Genomic DNA, 13,428 nt, shown 5'->3' on the forward strand with positions numbered 1-13,428 from the left:
TAAAGAAATGAGAGGTAAGAGATGAAATTGGTGCACAAATCTGAATTTCGGACCCCCTATTTATAGACGGAGATCGGACGTTCCGAACTCCCGATCGGACGTTTTGATCTCCGCATGCATGCCACGTTTCGAACTGTCACGATCGGAAGCTCCGATCTCTACTTTGGAAGCTCCGATCTCATGCATGCTACTACATGTTCAAACGTCAATGACACGTCATAAGTGCGCATGGCCTAACTCGATTGGAAGTTCCGATCTCACCTTCGGATGTTCCGATCTAGATTCCGAACACCATCGTTTGATCCGATCAATTCGGATCTTCTGATCTCATTGAGTCGATTTCTTGGTCCGATTAATCAAATTATAATCAATAATTAAGTTTAACTATTTAATCTTGTAAAATGGGACTGGGTTACTACATTCTCCCCAACTTAAGAGATTTTGTCCTCGAAATCAAGTCTTAAGTAGCCAAAAATCAATATTAAATAAAACATTCTTTAATCACATCTGAACATTTTACAAGATATCGCACTGAAACCCAAAATAATAATCCAAAATACGCAAAGGTCTCTCCACATATGTCAAATCTGTATCCAGCTGTACCTCAGACAGCTGCAATATGTGAGACTCAATTACCACATACCGTCGCAACATGGATACATGAAACACATCGTGGATACTAGTCAAATACGGCGGCAATACTAGTCTGTAAGCTAAATCTGCAATATTTTCCAATATCTCAAATGGATGAATGAACCTCGGAGATAGCTTTTCTTTGAGATCAAATCTCAAAATCTTGTTGAACAGTGAAACTTCCAAGAACACCTATAGCGATCTGAATACAATCTGTCTGACATCACTCCACTGTATTCCAAAAGTTAATATCAAATTCTACCATATAAGAATTACAACACTGTTGACCAAGCGACAAAATTCAATCATCGAATCTCTTAATCATTTGGCTGAATTCAAATTACAATCTAATAACTCCAATATCTTGCAGATACTCAAGATTGGAGTCATTCTTAAGTCTCAATAAATTATTAAGTGATTTTCCTGAAATCATAACAGATTCTCCAATCACTGTCAATTTATCACGATAATCCATACATTAATAATCAACAATGGTATAATCTCATCTATTCTTTTCCAACTATGGCTAGACATTGTCTCTTAGCAACATCTTTAGATGATACAGGTAGTTTCTTTAAACTACTCACTAGCTATTCCTTCATACTGGGAAATTAACACTATCTTGCACGAATATCCTCAAGCAAAATCATTGTTCTATCAACAACTGACTAGATCCAGCAGATAGACTCGATAAAACTTCATTGTATCATTAATTCAGTCTGTCACTGATCACTATAACCCCAATGTCAAACACATTTGGCACTGTCTACACTATATTGGAAAGTCCATGTCAATTCCAAAAGAGAAAGTAAATAAATCCTTTATCATCAAAGGCTAAATCCTTATACCCGAAATGATACTATCAATATAAAATAGCCAAATATATGTCATTACCTAGTACTGTAACAATATCTTTGTCCACAATACTTGTCCTCCAGGAACATTTAAGTTTATACTTGGAACCATTTTCCAACCTTCTGAACACTCAGGTCGATTAACACCACTCTTGGTACTAAATCTGGATTGAACAATTACATCTATCTCACAACGTACTGCTTGAAATAATATTACCAAAATGCCGATCAAATGATGCTGATTTTCATCTCACTGATAGAAATAAACCTTCATCAAATCCTGACTAATTAATCATGAGAAACACAATCCAGGTCACTCAATAGATGCAAAGTCCTAAAATCCTGCTCGAATCAACTCTATCTAATCAGTCCCAACAATGATTTAACGCATCCAAAAGACACCCCGGAAATTCGGTGACAATAATCCTGCCAGACCGAAAAACAATAAGTCTCAGCTATTATTCTTTCCCCATGTCTAATAACTTGATGCTATCCTGTTAGATCAAAACCTATCGATGATAATCTCAAAAGGACTGCAGAGATTCCTGAGTACCATGCCCTATAAACCATTCCTTGAAACTGACATTCTGTGATAAACTCGTAACATTATCGAGTCTAGTCTCAGATTACTAGGTTAAAAAACTCTAGTACCAAGCTAAGTACAAAATCAAGTCAACCTTAATCTAATAAGGAATAGTTACTTTATCTGTTACTGGTTTCACTGTCTGTGTCTTGCAACAGATTTACTTAGAAACCCATTTCTGACTAAATCACATTCATAGTTAAAATCAAACTGTTTGACCATACTGATCCGTTCATCTTATTGCTGACTGATGTCAACACTATAGCACACCAGGGTTATTATTACTATGTCAACAATCCATGTGGATCTAAACATCTTTTTGAGGTATCACTATCTGATTAAGTCCCTAAGCACGCCAACCATACAGAAATTTCACAATTACCTCAAAATCCAAAATATCCATCACCGAATTACAAATCGATATTCATCATACTAATCAGTATCATCTACTGGTAATGATTTACTGTGGCTCACACTTAGCCCGAAAAGATCAATCAATTAAGGCAACCACTTACCGTACTTGATCACTAGAACTTACAATGCTGATCAACAAACTCTGATCTCTGAGTTATAACCTCAAGAAGTCATCTAATCCCAAAACACTTGGAATCGCAGGATTTCCAAATAGTGAGTTCGTTCCACCTATCTTTGACGTAGTCAGACAATAACCAATAGTAATCAGTGTCACTGTTCCTGCACCAGTCTGGATCTACTATCAAAGGTGTTCCTGTCCAATCAGAAATGGACACTAACTCAAGCACTAAGCCCTGGACTAATTCCATTTAAAGAATCATCCTCTGTCTTGGATAATTTATCACAAGAATATCTCATTTCATATCTCTGACGAAGTCAGGCAATAATCTAAATGATCACTGGCATGAATCTGTCGACCTACTAGATTTATCCATCCAATTAGATCCAAATAACAAACGATTATTTGTTGAGTAATATCCTTTCCCAAACTATCCCGACAACAGAAAATCTCAATCTGTATATCTGGACGAATTCAGGCGATAACAATACTAATTCTAAACAAAATAATCCGACTGTCAAATAAATAAACACTTCTGTGACTGTTGCAAAAATCACTAGACTAAGGTAGCCTCCCCCAAAAACACCCTCCCCCTGAAACATGAAAGGTTTCCAGAGCAATAATTGCATAGGGTTGCGCTTCCTTTCCATCTAGTCATCAATTCTCACACTCCACAGTACTTGGTATAATTCGTCATTGTGCCCTGATGAAACCCGTCATCACTTGACAAAAATCTAACAAAGTCCAGACTAAATCAACTGGTAAAAAAAAACTGCTCAGATCAAACCAAATAGACTGGTATGAAGTATGCCTCTGAAAACACATCATTCTTGGCACAAAATTCAAATGTCACATACTTACTCAACCATTCTAAGGAAAACACCCAGAATTAATTACATAGTAAGTACTTAAAACCAATTACTCAATAAACCTATGAGTCACAATAGTTGAATACACATCAACCAAACATAGAATTATATCAAATTCTTAAACCATAAACCCAGGTGATGTACAATTCTTATTACAATTCCAATTAACTGAAACAAACAATCTAGATCCAAATCAATTCACACCGAAATATGTGCAATGATATTATTAACCAATACATTAAGTGTCTAGAATCATTAATATAGATGATTCAAATACTTACAATCTGGCTAAATGCGGAAATCTTTCATTCCATCTATTGACCTTGAACGTGAGGTTTCTTTCTGTCTTCAGTCAAAGGTATCCATAGACTACCGTCGGACCCTCTTCCTCACAAGATATAATATATCTTACTAATCTACCGGATCTTTCCAATGTTGAGGGGTTCATTATCTGATAGATGAGACAAGATCTTCATGACAATCTCTCCAAATACTAGTGGAGAATCTTCAGGGATACCTTCCTTTGTTAAAGATAGATGGACCACAGCATCCCATGCACTCCAACCAATCCTCCGAAGTACCTGAAGTTCAAAACTGGATCATCCCTCCCAGCTCAATCTTGCTGGAATCCACATAAGGCAAGTCACAGATGCTAATCTTGGTGATGACAATCTTGGGAAAGCCTAGGTGCCTCGCTATCCCAACTCCTATCGCTACTATCGTCATTGAATTTCATTCTTAATCTACAAGGATTACCAAAGTATCAATACTATGTCCCAAAGAATCCTATTTCATGCTCTGATACTATAAATGTAGTGACCCTACCCAGATCACATACTAATCAGAGACTAATTAAGCATGAAATAACAATAATCAGAGTAACTACGAAAATTAACCAAAATATTGAACCAACAGAATTCAACCGATAAATAAATCCAAATAATACAACCCTAATACAAATGAAAAACAACCTAGTGGTTAACCCTCAAATCCTGCCTTGGTCACCGCCTAATCCCAAATCTCTGGGTGAACCACCTGCAAATGCCCCGTAGGGTGTCCAAGAACAGAAAATACTGGACGTGAGCGAATTATGCTCAGAACGCAAGTACGGGTAAATATACAAATATGATACATGCATAATGAATGATTGGGTATTAATATCTGGGAATACTGGACCAAATCCTGATCAAACTTTCTCAACTGCACCTAGGATATGAGCAGTACCATCGGAGAATCAAACCACTGGGTACATCCACTCACTCCTAACCGGACGTGGATCTAAAATGTCCTCGAACAATAGAGTTCGCTCGACCCATCGGTCACTATGACTCACAGTGTCTATACGTCCAAACAAGGGATGAGAAACCCTACTATAGGGTCATCTCGAAATAGACACATGCTCAATATGATCTATGCACATGCAACATAATATATCAAAGCAATAACATGAAATCATGACACATAAATGCAACACATAAGCATGCATACCCACTGACAATCTAAGTCAGTACTTACGTACCTCTATAATAGTCCTAGATGTGCAGGAATCTACAGTCCATATCAATGTTCCAAAATAATAATACATTACTAAACATCATCTAAATTCCTTAACTAGACTACTAGCTACTTCCAATAGCTACTAAGAGTCTAGACTTATACCTACATTCGTCGTCAGCCCTTTGATGACGATGGTCCCAAAACTTGGGCACGACTCTGCTACGACTTCAAAAACACCTTGCCAAGGCCAACCCCTCGCCAAAGAAGACTAAAACCCTTAAAACCACTAAATAAATGAGAGATGAGAGATGAATTTTGTGCACAAATCTGAATTTCAGACCCCTTATTTATAGACAAAGATCGGATGTTCCGAACTCCCGATCGAATGTTCCGATCTCCGCATGCATGTCACGTTCCAAACTGTCACGATCGGAAGCTCCGATCCCTAATTTGGAAGTTCCGATCTCATGTATGCAACTACGTGTTTAAACGTCAACGATACGTCACAACTACAGTGCGCATGGACTAACTCGATCGGACGTTCCGATCTCACCTTCGGACGTTCCGATCTAGCTTTCGACCACCATCGTTTGATCCGATCACTTCGAATCTTCCGATCTCGTTCGGACCTTCCAAACTTGTCCAAGTTCACTTGACCCTTTGACCATTTCTGACGTCCTGAAGTCGATTTTTTGGTCCGATTAATCAAATTAAAATCACTAATTAACTTTAATCATTTAATCTTGTAAAATAGGACTGGGTTACTACAACTATTTTTTATGTTATCTCAATGAAATTCATAGTCGTTATCTTTAGATATGTATTAATTAAACCTCTAAGAAATGCAGTAGCTATCAAATCACAATATTCAAGTAAACTATTCTAGAAATCTCCTATACAACAGACTCATCCGGGAAAGTGCTTGTAAGAGGAGCACTGTCAAATGGACCAGCTCACTCCACCCTACCAACTAACTGGGTCGAACGCCAACTTGGCGGGTTGGGAAAAACCTGGCTTGCCAAGAGTTGCCGATAAGGCGGTTCAACCCGCCAAAGTTTTTTTTTGAAAATTATCAATTATTTTTGAAAGAAATACATAAATTATTATAAAAAATTATCGGCATACCAAAATTTCTCTAGTAACATGTCGATTATACCAAATATTTATGATATATCGAGATGTCAGTACGATATTGATATTATACCGTTTGTTAAACAAAAATTAGTTTATAAATTGTAGAGGGCTATAGTGATTTTATTGAGAATACAATTTAGTTAAAAATTGGTCACTTTGATAATTTCACCTTAGTTTTATTATTTTATTTATAATTTCATTACTTAAAAATATCATTTTTTAAAAAAATTATAAATATTATTTCTGTAGTGACCCGTAACCGGAATGAACGATTAATGAGTAGTTAATCGTGTGGTCATGTTTAAATTAATTAAAACATGATTAAGAGAATTCCAGATGGGTTAACAGACTTCGGAAATGGATCCAGAACACTCAAAAATGGTGGGAAAGGTTCGGTAGGATTGGACGACCCAAACTAAGTTCGGAAGATCCGAACGTAAACGAAGCCAAGGATCGGAGGCCCCGAGGAGTTCGGACGATCTATTCGTGCGCGTCCAATTGTCCCATTATAATATGTCATCAGTGACGTCATGGAGGTGACTTCGGACGATCCGAAGTGCAGGATCGGACGGTCCGAAGTGCTGGCAGGGACACTTGTCACGCATGCAAGGATCGGACGGTCCAAAGTGAGGTTTGGACGGTCCGAACCCTTGCCTATTTAAAGGGGCCGAGAGGCTCATTTGTTAGCCGCACCAATTTCCTCTTCTTCACCCGCGTGGCTCTATTTTAGGGCTTTAGGTACTCTTATTTTAGATTTGGAGTGAGGAATATATTTTAGCATAGTCAGATAGTGTTTGACATAGTAGCGGAGCAATTCTCGTGTAGTAGAGTCGTGTTCGAGGCTGTGGAGCTGCAGCAGGGGTGTGCCCCTAATTGCGGGATAGTCGCCATCAGCGGACTGATGACGGACGCAGGTATAGCTATGGCCTCCTTAAATTATTTAGGATTATCTGTTAGCTTAGTTAAGGCTTTTAGAGCTTATTGAAAAATGCATGGGTATTTGCATTGTAGAGTTGATGATAGACTTGGAACCTAGAGTGGGACTGTTAGGACTGCCTGTAGTAAGGTACGTAAGTACTGACTAAGATTGCCAGTGGATATGCATGCTTATATGTTACATTTATGTCTTTGCATGTTATTATTGTTATGTGACATGTACATATTATCTTGTGCCTGTATATCTGTACATCTTTTGAGATGAGCCAGTTAGGGTTGCTCAGCCCTGTTTGGACGTTTGATATCGAGTACCCTGAGGTACTGGTACCTAGAGAACTCCGTAGTCCGCGTCCGAGATTGGGAAATGAGTGGTCGCACACAGTGGTTAGCTACCCCAATGTGACGAGCTCATATCCTAGGCGCCAGTATGATCAGTTTGTATACAGTTATCCCTGATATGGATACCCTGTCATTTTCATGCATCATATTTGTATGTTTATCCGTGTTTTTGTATTGAGCTTAGAGCTCACGTCCAGTATTTTCTGTGTATATGGACACCCTATTCGACGGGGCAGGTGTAGGTGCAGGGTTGAGCACAAGGACCTTGGAGTAGCCAGTGACCTTGAAGACAACGGGATTAGCTGTAGGTTTATACCCATAGGATTATTTGTAATTCGAATGGGTTGTATATTGATTTAATTAACCGGTTGTATTCTGCTGGTTTGTTTCTATTTAAGTCTTCTGCAGCTATTTTATTTAATGCATGCTTAATTATGCTCTTACCTCTGATTAGGTGGTGGATCCGGGATGAGTCGCTACAATTTCGGTGTATACCGAAAGACCGAAGTTTGCTAAATTACATGATGATATCATACCAAAATATTTCGATATATTGAGAAATCGATATTTCAATGTTTTACTGTATGTTAACTTCGTTATGCTGAAAATTTTGCTATTTTTCTCACTACTAATAATTTCAAATCACGTCAACTATACATAAGCCATTGAAATAATATGATAAAATACGTATAAAAAAAACTGACAGACCAACCCACCTCAACCCACCCTGTCCCAATGCGCGACCCTAAGGGGTTGGGTTGTCTAAGGCCTGTCTTCAAACTGGCCAATAAAAATAATAATCCAACCCGCCTATTTTTCATGATGGGGTGAGTTGGCTCGAACGTTTGACTAATTTTGACGTCTCTAGATTGGATGAATCAAACCCACAATTATTTCAAACATTCATCTATTCTAGGGCTGACAAAACTTTTCAAATCCTCACTTATTCTGAATCAAATCTCATTATTGTCTCGAAAAAATCCTTACATGATATTTTCTTGACCCAAGTTTTCGGGATTTTGTTCTTCTCGATTAATATCAAGAGAGGGATTGAGAATAACATCTCATTTTGATGAAATTTTCGACGCGACCCGAAATAATATGATCAATTTATTTTATTAAAACATTAGTCCAAAATGTTATTGAGTTGAAGTCCATACAGAAATTAATTGTTATTGCGCATAATTATTTATTTTTGAAATGATCGAATAGTAGAATCACTATATGCAAATATTTTTTTATGTATTTGGTTTTAAATTTATTAATAATTTAATTAATTCATATTTATAATTATTTAATTTAAAAAAATATGCAGAATAAGATACAAAATTTTCCCTTAATCTATTTAAAAAAATTTATCCGTTAATTTGTAATTTGTATCCGAACATTTTATTGATAATTATTCGGTGTACAATACAATGTTCTTCTTGATAAAAATATGAAAATATGGAACTTCCATATTTTGATCACAACTTTTGATGCGAAATTGAATTGTGTAAAAGCAATACATATATTTCGTGACGATTTGTTTGAGTTTAGTTATTGACTTATTACACAAACAAGTGTTTTTAGTTCTCTTAATAAAACATTGAAACAATATTGCTAACATTTTAATCTTATATGTTTCGAGTGGAAGCTTCTTTTTTCTCCAGAAATATAAGTTTCTAAATAGATTTTTTTTATTTGTTGAAAAATATAAAAACATTTTTTTTTCTAACTGATATTTTTAGGTAGGAGTAATAAGTTTTTATCCTTCCTTCCATCTTGATATAAAATTAATTTACATATAAAATAAAAGCAAAAATTAGAGGAACGATTAGGAACATTAATTATAATTATAACTTTAAATTTTTTTTTATGACGATAATTACAACTTAGGGAAAAAACAAAGTTAATGTAACAATGTTGTATGCCAAACTAAAATCGCGTTTCTTCGGGGTTAGTGTCGCTTGCATTGGATAGGATTGGATTGAATGCTACTGCAGAGGCGCCGCTCCTCTTCTCTTCTCTTCCAGCTCTGGTCGGGAACGCAGATCCGGCGCATTCGATTTGGTTATTTTCGCTTTTGTTTGTGATCTGTGTCTCATTTTTCTTTTCTTCTTGTAAATACATGCTGAAATTTGTAGATGTAAAATCCAACTTTGGTCTGATGTGTTACCTGTAACTAAAGTCTATCAATTTCTTTTGTTGGGTTACTCCTCCAACATTCATAAATCATGTCATTTTCGTGTATGTATGTGGGTATTTGTTCCCCAATTTCAATCTCCTCTTGGTTGATATTCCTGTTAGTTTACACACTGCTTGAAAATTGCCATCTTCGGCCAGAAAATATGGTCCTTTTATAGACACGTTGTTACTGTACTTTCTGCAGAATCAATAGACTTAATAGAGCACCATTGATTCGCTATTCAATGACATCAATTTTCATCCTCCAGAGGTTTCCCTTTTGGGATCTTTCAAGGGGATGCTAAATGACCGAGGCTCCAAGTTTTTCCTATGATGCTGGGGTTGCCCTTGACCTTGAAGGTACGTCACCGTGTCAACAAGTTTCCTCTTGTAGCAAAGATGGAATGGACATAGATAGCGAGAGCACATATAGCTGTCTGAATGCTTCATCTGACAAAAATAGTGTTGATAGTGAAGGCGAACCCGAGTTCACTAGCCGTGATGATTCATCCATTGATCATGTTGAGTTCAACAAATGTACTGGACATGAAGGTCAAATCCCAGAAATATGCACTATTGACAAGAATGATCATTGCCCTGTTGTGTCCGATTATAACCAGGTGGAAACGGATGTGGAGGATAAGCACGTGCCTGAAACACTCGAATCCCATTGCAGTGCTTCATCTGTATCAATTCAAGGGATAAATGATGAAGGTGATGTGTATGTAGTGCCAAAGCTTGGTGTGGAATTCGATTCTGAAGACCACGCATACAAGTGTTATAATAAATATGCTCTCATGGAAGGATTCAGCATTCGGAAAGATTTTATAAATAGGAGTAAAGTTACAGGTTTAGTGGTATCGAGAAGGTATACCTGCCATAGGCAAGGCTATGGATCTACCAAGCATGATTTGAACATGAATAAACCCCGGAAAGAAACTCGAACTGGTTGTCTGGCACATATGACAATTACACGTCAACCCAACGGAAAATATCGGGTCATTCATTTTGAGACAAATCACAATCATATATTTGTGACTCCACTCACAGCTCATTTATTACCCTCACAGAAAAGAATATCATTTGTTGAAGCTGTTGAGGCAGAATCATCTAGTAATCCAGTGCCATATGGGGTTCCAAAACTAGGTATGAGTTTTGACTCAGAAGATCATGCTTATGAGTTCTATAATTCATATGCTGGACGAATGGGTTTCAGTGTTCGGAAGGATTATGTCAACAGGAGTAAAATTGACGGTACTGTGGCATCTAGAAGATATACATGTTTCCGAGAAGGCTATCGACAGAAAGACAAGAGAGGTTTTAAAGTGAAGAGACCTCGAAAAGAAACGAGAGTTGGGTGCATGGCACAATTAGTCATTTCACGTCAGGCTGATGGAAGGTACCGTGCCACCCACTTCGAAGAACACCATAATCACGAACTTGTGCCCGCATGTAAAGTACGAACGCTAAGATCACAGAAGAGGTCGTCACAAACATTAGAAAGCAGTGCATCAGAGTGTTCTGGCATGCAACCAAAATCACTTGCCGATTTGTTATTAACTGGAGTAGGGGCTCCAGACATTTTTAGTTGTGATCCCTTGGATCATGAGATGATTCTTACATCAAAACATGCCTGGAACATAAAGCAAGAAGAAGCAGCAAGTATTCACCGGTACTTTCAGACCAAGAAATTGAAGGAGCCTTCATTTTCTTTCAGTATACAGCTTGACGTAGAAGAGCAAATGACTAATTTCTTTTGGGCTGATGAGAAAATGATGGTGGACTACGGTGATTTTGGCGACGTGGTTTGCTTTGATACAACTTACTGTTTGAACCGAGATCAGCGGCCTTTAGTACTGTTTTTAGGAACAAATAATCACAGGCAGGTGCTGGTTTTTGGTGCTGCATTTCTATATGATGATACGGTGCAGTCTTTTAAGTGGCTATTCCGAACTTTCATTAAATCAATGGCTGGAAGAAAACCTAAAACCATACTCACTGACCAAGGTTCTGTCATTTCTGAGGCAATTGTCTCTGAGCTTCCTGATTCTGACCACCGCTTGTGCACATGGCAAGTATACCAGAACACACTCAAACAACTTAGTGAAGTAGTAGCCAACTCAGATTCTTTTGCAAGCGATTTGTGTGGTTGCTTCTTTAATCCTGACAAAGAAGAATTCATTAGTTCTTGGAAAGGTTTGCTGGATACCTATGGCCTCTGGGAAAACGAATGGTTGCACAGAAAATTCGAGTTACATGAGAAGTGGGCTTTATCATATGGTAAGCATGTCTTTTCAGCCGATATAGAAACTGTATTACTATCCGAGGATTCCATTACCAGCTTCAGAAAGTCCCTTAAACCTGAATCACATATTCTCCAATATGTCAAGCATTTTGGTAGAGTGGTGAATGACTGGCGCTACAAAGAATTGGAAGCTAATTATGATATGGGTCAGCAGGTTCCTAAACTGATGGGGGACATCATAATGCTGAAGCAGGTGAGGGACCTATACACACCAATAATTTTTGAACTGTTTCATAGAGAATATGAAAATTTTCTAAATCTTGTGGTTAACCAATGTGTTGATTCTGCGTCCTCTGTGGAGTATATAGTCTGTTCATATGGTCAGGTTCGAGGATTTGAGGTTTTGTACACCGCGGAATATGATTCAGTTGTATGCGGTTGCATGAAGTTTCAGTCGGTCGGGATTTTGTGTAGCCATGCATTGAAAGTTCTGGATTGCAGGAATGTGAAGATAGTTCCAAGTCAATATATTTTGAAGCGATGGACGAGAGATGCGAGGGCCTAAATGAGTATCTTTTCAGTTGTAGTTTAGCATGATTACTCAATTTGGCTGTTCAATGGCGAAGCACTTGATTGTTTTTTGTTAAGGTTAATTCGAGTCAAGGATGGAATCCAAGAAATTCAGATAGTGAGAATACATAAATAAATAAATAAATAAATAAATATATGATATGGTGAGCAACCATCGTGAGCACTCATGTGAGCACTTGCTGATGTGACATCATACACATTCAATAGGTGAGTGACACATCTCACATTGGTGTTTGATATGATATGGCGAGCAACCATCGTGAGGACTCATGTGAGCACCTGCTGACGTGACAGCATACACATACAATAGGTGAATGACACATCAGCAGATGCTCACGTTGTTATCATCATATCATATATATATATATATATATGATCTAGGTAATAAAAGGGTTTCACCTTTTTTGCTAAGGAATTTTACTTTTTGCGACAAAAGCAAAAATCATGGCTTTCTAATGAGTCATAAACACTATTGCTACTGAATGGATCCTTTTAAGCATATTATATATATATATATATACATATTATATATATATATATATATCAGTGTTCTAAAAAGCGACGCCTCTGCGCTAGACGGTTGTCTACCGTCTCGATTTTAAGACAGTTGAAGCTTCTGGGAGTTATTACATTAATTGGCCGTCTAGGCCGCCTAAACGCCGCCTAAACGCCTCAAAATCCGCCTAGGCAGCCGCCGAGATTAACATATAATATTTTTTATTTTTTTAATAAAAAATTAGACATATTTGTTCATTAATTTGTATCGGATGAAGACGAGAAATATGTCATGTAATTCGAGTTTGAATTCGATAAAAAGGAATTATTTGAAAAATACTAAGATAAACGAGAATAATTAGAAAAATTTATTTTGCACTCCCTGATCTAATATTCTACACGTTTCCCCTCGTATACCTGGTTGTGGCCTTGCTTCTCCCCCCTCAACCTTGCCCATATTTCTCCCTCCTCTATCGTCACTCTTCTCGGCCGAAACCAAAATTCCATCGGAAAATCGCAAATCACCGAATCGCGTTGCTACAGTGTTATCCTTC

The 13,428-nt window shown here is 37.5% G+C and overlaps 1 protein-coding gene across 3 annotated transcripts; it reads left to right on the plus strand.

The window, feature by feature from the left end:
• Window positions 1-9,314: 9,314 nt before the first annotated feature.
• On the plus strand, window positions 9,315-12,518 carry LOC140887932 (protein FAR1-RELATED SEQUENCE 5-like). 3 transcript variants are annotated; one of them, XM_073295547.1, is made up of 3 exons: window positions 9,315-9,429; window positions 9,813-9,903; window positions 10,021-12,518. In XM_073295547.1, the coding sequence occupies exons 2-3, from the start codon at window positions 9,849-9,851 to the stop codon at window positions 12,351-12,353; spliced, it is 2,388 nt and encodes a 795-aa protein (XP_073151648.1). In that variant the 5' UTR covers window positions 9,315-9,429; window positions 9,813-9,848; the 3' UTR covers window positions 12,354-12,518. The 3 variants fall into 3 exon arrangements, with proteins under 3 accessions (XP_073151648.1, XP_073151646.1, XP_073151647.1); XM_073295545.1 differs by having other exon boundaries at window positions 9,813-12,518; XM_073295546.1 differs by having other exon boundaries at window positions 9,325-9,429; window positions 9,749-12,518.
• The last annotated feature ends 910 nt before the right edge of the window (window positions 12,519-13,428 follow it).

Source organism: Henckelia pumila, chromosome 3 (assembly GCF_033568475.1).
Source record: "Henckelia pumila isolate YLH828 chromosome 3, ASM3356847v2, whole genome shotgun sequence".
Classification (NCBI taxonomy): Eukaryota; Viridiplantae; Streptophyta; class Magnoliopsida; order Lamiales; family Gesneriaceae; genus Henckelia; species Henckelia pumila.

Bases quoted from the DNA above. Each gene is read 5' to 3' on its own strand.
- LOC140887932 (XM_073295545.1), top strand. From the start codon at position 9,849: ATGACCGAGGCTCCAAGTTTTTCCTATGATGCTGGGGTTGCCCTTGAC.